This window comes from Morone saxatilis, unplaced genomic scaffold (genome assembly GCF_004916995.1).
Source record: "Morone saxatilis isolate NCDOM2014 unplaced genomic scaffold, NCSU_SB_2.0 Contig23, whole genome shotgun sequence".
Lineage (NCBI taxonomy): Eukaryota > Metazoa > Chordata > Actinopteri > Moronidae > Morone > Morone saxatilis.
In genome coordinates, this window is record NW_023339796.1 from 20,277,591 (window position 1) to 20,284,481 (window position 6,891).

Below are 6,891 nucleotides of genomic sequence, written 5' to 3' on the forward strand. Positions count from 1 at the left end.
ACTCTGTTTCATATTATTGTAAATCTAATATGTTTAGGTTTTGGACATTAATAATTAATAGAAAGATGTTGCCTTGAGCTCTGAGGTATGTCAAATGATTGCAAAATAATAGTCAGTTTAATCAATACGAAAATAATGAAGAGATATTCACTATTTTGTGACAGTAGTACATGAGAAAGATAAATTTGTAAAAAAAAAATCAGGTTTCCTCTGGCTCCTCCTAGTGGCTCCTAATGGGATTTGCAAGAATCACCGGGCCTGAATGAAACAACTGATTGATGCTGTAGTAAAAGTTCCAGCAAACATGACAAAACATTTAACAAAAGTTACCTACACGAAGCATAGTTTACTGCATCAAATATACCATACAGTCAGTAAAAGATGAAGGGTGGTGACTTTACAGAAAAACAAAAGGAAAGAACGTATAAACTTTAATCGTCACTCAGATACCAATAGTTTGAGCAGCCAGAAGCGTGACTTGTAGTAGCAGGTCTTGAAGGGGTTGATGAGGAAGAAGAAGAAGAGGCCGTAGAGAGCCAGAGGGTTAGCCTGCATTGGCACCAGGATGCTATCACTGAAGAGACAGGACAGCAGGCTGACACACCACAGCACCCCCAACAGACCTGCAATCTGCACACACACAAGACACAAGACACACAATATTCATCAACTGTAAAATCCTGAAAGACCAATCACTATCCAGCATATTAGCTCCAACTGACAGTGAGATCTCATTTTGACCTGAGGGTCTTGAGCCATCTGTTCTGATTGTTAGACAGCATGTTTGCGTATGTGTGTGTGTGTGTGTGTGTGCTCAGACCTCAAACAGATGTTGGTGGGACAGGTTGTTTCTGGGGTTGAGTTCAAATATGAGTACATGGTTCACTCCTGCTTGCCTCCAGCCGTAGGTGTTGATGCCTGGAAGATAAAAAAGGATGAATGAACAGGCAGTCAGATGCTGGTGTAATCATTTTGAATACAGACAGATATTAACACGGCAGCTGCAGATGTTTTTTTATGTATTATTTGCTAGGCTTGTTTTCTTAACTTCATTCTCCTGAAGTGAACAAACAGAAACTTAACTCCCAAATTAGTAACATGTATGTATGTGTACCTAACAGGAAGAGGAATTCTATTAACAGGAAGCCTCCTCTGTAGATCCTGACCATAGGCCAAACATCAGTACTACCGATCACCACAGCTCCTAGAGACGGATAGAGAGGGAAAGAGAGTATGGACAGAGAGACACAACCAACAGCACATCATTCAGCATAGACTACTTTACAAGGCAGCCCATTTCCTTTTCTATATCAGGAAAGAGGAAATATACTTTTATTTATTTGGACAATAAAACAAATGTAAAGTAATAAGCAGAGAGTAAAAAAAAACTCAAAGCCTAATTTCTTCATTCTACTTTAGTAGAACGTGTAGTAGTACGTTAGTTATGAAAAATACACTCCATTTCTATTTTTGCTGCAGTGATTCAGTTTTTTCTTCCTGAAACTAAAGTATGGTGTGTTCTGCTGTGACCAATGCCAGCCAAGTTTATTTCTGGCCCAGACACTCTGACTGGTCATATTCCAGGAAGTAAAAACAGAGCCACTAGATGATTAAAAGTTTTCAAAATCTTTAAATCTTACAATATTCAATATGCACAACTTCTGTTTTAGGACTATATATGTGTGTGTATGTGTGTGTGTTACCTGTAATGACCACAGTCACTATTAAGACAAGGAATACTCCACAATAAAGCCCAACTCTAAAGGTGGTCCAAGCAGGAGCAGGCTGCAGGCAGACAGAGGAACAGTCAGCATCTCAGAGCAGGACGTGGCAAACAATAACAGTAAGAAATAAGGAGTAACTTGGCCATCTTTTAGCATTAAGATTCGCCGAGTTTGTTGTTCAGTACACAAATACATAAGTGAACTATCAAACTAATAATGAATTTGAAACTGCACTTGTCACACCTGATCAAAAAAATAACATCAAGCTGTCAGTGTGTAAACACTTTTGTCTGTGTGGATGAATTACTGCTGTTCAACTCTCCTCCTATCATTATACGGTATCATTTACAGTACATCGTTATATTATAGACTTAATCCTTTTTCACAGGTTTCAACAGGTTACATTTAAGACTTTTAAAAAGCATTATATATCCATCCTGGCAAAATAGTAGGAAGCATATGAAGGAATGGTCTGGGTTACATGTTGGTTACATGTTGCTTTTCATTTGGTAGCTGTTGCAGCATGATCAATACAATATTTCACAAAAACATTAACTTTATTAAACCAATAAATTTCTGTAAAATTTAAGACGATTTAAACCCTGTATTATTGGATTCTTAAGACTTTTTAAGGCTAAGAAAGAAAGAAAAAGAAACCAAGGAGATTGGGAGTGGAGAAGTATTTTTGGTAGAACCTGTTCACAGGCCATCTATACTGGGCAGCAAAATTCACAATGATCACATTTTCCCCCAGAAATCCAAACTAACTCCAAGCTGGTCAATCGTTCATTGAATCATGCAATAATTTTGGTCTCCTGATCTTTCACAGAAGTAGTTTGGAGTGACAGCTAGGCCTAAACAGTATCTATGAAGTTAATACTGGTGTGTGTGTGTGTGTGGTGTGGTGTGTGTGTGTTGAGAGAGAGAGAGAGTGAGTGAGTGTGCGTCTGTGTGTCTGACCTGTGCAGCTCCCAGGGGAGGTACTCTCAGCCTCTTCATGGCCCTCTGTCTGTCACCACCTTCCAGCTCTGTTGTGACCAACGCCTGAAAGACAGAGAGACAATTTTGAGGGTTGCTTTCTTCCTAATAGATAATACGGATGATACTTTTGAAATATAATATTGACCATCTGGACCTTGTAGAACCTGGTTTAGCAATACTATTCTTAAAGCCCCTACAGAAGCTTTTATTGTGTGTTGATTCTGGCGCTGATAAAAGCAGTAGTGTTTCTACCACCTTGTTTTATTGATTTCAAGAGGAATCCGACCCTCTATTAAAAAGAACTATTTAGAAATAGGCAATCTTCTCTCTGATGGTTCTGTTTATGTAGGTCATATAGAGGCATCAGTATTTTCATAACCTTTTAAAAGCTCTTTGCAGTAGGTTGAACTACAGCAGAGCTAATGAGGCATGTGCGCACTGGAGCGTGTTGACATGAATGTGTGTAGGTGTGTAGGTGTGTGCACCTCGGTCTCAGAGATGAGCTGCGTGATCTTCTTGCATGTGTAAAATGGAGCCACCTCGACGTGGGCCACCCTCCAGTCGGCCCCCCTTGACGTCTCCAAAATCTTATCATGCTTCTTCAGGATCTTCCTGAAACCTGTGAAGTTCAGGTTCTACAGAGAGAGGGAGAGAGGGGCGTTTAATGAAAGAAGAATCAAAGCTAACAAAAGCAGCTGCTGATGAAAGATGTGAAACTATAAATGAGCTCTAGAGGACAAAACGCTGAATGTGCAGTATAACCCATTTCTGAACTGACGGAAAGGTGGGGAACACATACTATTGAAGATTATTTTACCCATTTTTCAAAGCTGTTTTAATTGATTTGTTTTTGCCACTAGGGAGTAACAAGCTGTAAACACAACATCTGATATATAAAGTTGTTACAGCCAACAGTTGCCTGTTTACACACCAGCAGACACAGAGCGACATCATTCATTTAGCGTGGTGTTTGTGTCCAGTATTAACTCTCTGTTAGCTCTAGTGCTCTAAACGCTCCACTACGTTTACCAGTTAGTGGACCAGCTTTGTGTTTTGGTGCTGAGCAGGTAGTGTGCAGTGGGTTCATCAGAGCTTTTTGCAGTAGATCAGAGAGATTGTAGCAAAAAGTTGCAGGAATACCAAAACGGTCAAAAGTCATATACTTTACTGGTAGGTCTATTATTGACTCATTTAACCTCAGGTTTAGTCCTAATTTGTTAATGATGCAGGGTTCATGATGAAGTGTCTCAAGTTCATTACAGGTAGATGGTCAGCATTTATGGGACACTCGTAAGCCCACTTTCATAGAGAGCTTGGCTGTTCTCACCACAGCAATTTTTTTTCCACTGCAGTACCAGTGGTGTTCTCCGGTAAACTAACTACACTTTACTACATATTTCCTTCAACAGTATTGTTAGAGTTGGTGGTCAAATTCAAGTTAGTCTTTATTGTTTTCTTTCCATTTTTGCAATGAGTTTTGTTATTAGTTTCACATCAATAGTAGCCAAAGAGGTTATAAATTTGGTGGATTATGTAAAAACTACTGGTGTGATTTTGGTGGAGGGGTGTAGCATGGACCATGGAAGAACCCATTACATTCTGGATCAGATCTGAGTCACACAAATTATTTTTCACTTTAAAAACTCTTAACATTGCAAGAGCGGTCAAAACACTGTCTAGTTATTAGTTCTTATCTCCCCTAAAACTCTTTCTCTAAATCTTAGTTTAGTTAATAGTCCAGTTAAACTTTTTATATGTTATAACAGCTGTATGTGTCAACCTGTGAGTACTGCAAAATAACTTATTAATCAATGGGCTTTGTCCCTGACAGATAAAATAATAAATGGTCTTCATGTGGTGTCTGTGAAAATTGGTCACAAGAGCTTTGTGTGTCTTTGTTTGCATGTCTACTGCACCTGATAGTTCTGCAGCAGTATGAGGCTGAGGTAGAACTCAGAGAAGGCCAGCTGCAGGTCCTTTATGTTTCTGTGTTTGCATCGCTCCTGCTGCGACAGGGCGAACACCGTCTTCCTCCTCCTCAGGCCCCGCCCGTTAGCCCAGCTCTCCCTCTGGGCGTCCAAAGATGACTGCAGCTCGTTCTGCAGCGTGGCGAATCGCCGCTGTGCCTCGGCGAGCTTTTCTGGAGGGAGGAGAGGGATGGAGATGAAGATGATTGTAAAAGATAGAAAGCCACTGCAGGACAATAAGCACAACACACTGTCTGAACTACATATACAGGAGTAATATCTAGCTCTAACGTATGAGCAGTGCTTTTAGTTGTTGTCATTACCAGAGTAGAAGGTGTTGATCTTGGCCAGTTCTTTCTCACATGTCTGGAAGAATTTCTCCTCAAACTTGGCATAGTACCTCTTGACCGTATCCTCATCTGTGACTGCAAGAAGATAACAAGTTGTTAGATTAGAGAAGACTGTTTGTCTTTATGGACCTTATTGGGGACGGAAAATGGACAGGAGGGCAGAGAGGGAAGGTGACGAGTGGACAGCAAAGGGAGAACAAGGAGAGGCTGGGATGGAGGATGGACAAGGGGAATGTAAAATCCTATGTTTTGTGACCAGCAGGTGGAGCAGTGAGACAGCAGCAGTTTCCAAAAGCTGCTGGATTCTCTGTTGTTTTCCAAGGACACTTCAATTTTATTTGAATTAAAATGTGATATTTCAGTTTGTGTAACCAGGCTTTCACTCTTTTAATGCATACAGATTACAAGTTTAATCTCATATTGCTTCTTATGAGTCATTTTATCCAACAATACTACAATGCAGATTTCTCTACTACAGCTACATAATGCAGTCTGTAGCTGCTGACACACAAAATGTAATCTTCTTTGCAAACCAATTTGTTTTTAAAAACATATTTTGTCTTCAGTACTTGTACTCAATGGCTAAAGTGTGTCTGATATATAGTCGTAGTTATGATGGCTTCTATCTGGCTTTTAGTCAGAAAGTTTAACCCAAAAAATAGTTAGTTGTTTAAGATTTTCAGCTTTGACAGCATTACAAAACACACTTAGTGAAATCACACAATATGTCAATATTTGGCACAGCTAAATCAATTAAATGCTATAAGCTATACAAACACACTTATTTAACCAGTGGTTCTCAAACTTTTTTTTTGGCATGCACCCCCTCAGAAAAAGTTAACTTCACTACCCATCACCCCGTACTGTAATCAATCTATGATAGAGTGAGCAACTAATGAAAAAGAATCCAAGTTGAATTTTAGTGACATAAAGGTCAGCATGATAGCATCAGCAAACTCTTGTTTATTTTCCCTACAATCAGAATTGACTTGCTGATGTACTCAAGCGCATCAATTATCTTATCTGTTTCACCCCAACATTGTTTGATCAGATGTTGAGCCGTTGAGGCTGTTTCTGTCCTTCAGCGAATAAAACAAAAGGTCAAAAAGACTCAATATCAATAAATGATTGATATGAGCTACAAAGTGTAGCTGAATTGACTACATTTTTGCCTGCCAAGTCTGACAATGATCTGTGTGTTTGCTGTACATACCACTATAGCTGACTGCCAAACACTGTACTCAAGTCCTTGTAATGCTGGAATCAAACATCATATTTCTGTCTTTTGAGATTCGACACAGTGTCAGATTAGTCTATCGCAGAGTAATGTATTTTCACCGTGACTTGGCCAAGAGGCACGACAGGCTTCACTCTGGATGCCGACCAATCATAGCTTGCCGTCTGTCATGGTTACAGGTTCACTAAAATGAAATGCATCATTCCTCCTCTACAGTTAAGGAGCGTTCTGAGCTGATAGTGGTCGACGACACAGAACACATTGTGTTGTAAAGCTGTCAAACTAGTAGTAAGAAGACAAAACATGTCAGGACGTAACAAGGCCCCAGATACTGTGTCGATTATCTTCCACTACGACACACTACAGGGGATAACATGAGTGACTGTTTCTGACATTTTGACCCATCACAGTTGTATATAATAAAATGTATTAGTTCCAGGGTTTCAGGGTGCTGGTATTGTGCATGATGGCTCACCCTCACACTGTCATGGTTTAAAGGCATACTATGCAGGATTTTCCTAACAAACAATGTGAAACTCATACAAACATCATTCCTCTAAATAATAAAATAATACTTTTTTTTACATTTACATACATTTTAGTATTTCTTGGGGCTTTTATTGCCTTTATGA

The 6,891-nt window shown here is 39.5% G+C and overlaps 1 protein-coding gene across 1 annotated transcript in view; it reads right to left on the reverse strand.

Moving 5' to 3' along the window:
- Positions 1 to 6,891, reverse strand: part of LOC118334827 (xenotropic and polytropic retrovirus receptor 1 homolog) — a 37,124-nt gene that overhangs the window by 10,667 nt on the left and 19,566 nt on the right. The window contains exons 2-9 of the mRNA XM_035670900.1: positions 4,996 to 5,133; positions 4,622 to 4,845; positions 3,191 to 3,340; positions 2,685 to 2,768; positions 1,704 to 1,785; positions 1,115 to 1,204; positions 821 to 918; positions 451 to 630 (exon numbers count right to left, since the gene is read on the reverse strand). Coding sequence (XP_035526793.1) covers positions 451 to 630; positions 821 to 918; positions 1,115 to 1,204; positions 1,704 to 1,785; positions 2,685 to 2,768; positions 3,191 to 3,340; positions 4,622 to 4,845; positions 4,996 to 5,133 — 1,046 coding nt within the window. The remainder of the gene's footprint in view (positions 1 to 450; positions 631 to 820; positions 919 to 1,114; positions 1,205 to 1,703; positions 1,786 to 2,684; positions 2,769 to 3,190; positions 3,341 to 4,621; positions 4,846 to 4,995; positions 5,134 to 6,891) is intronic.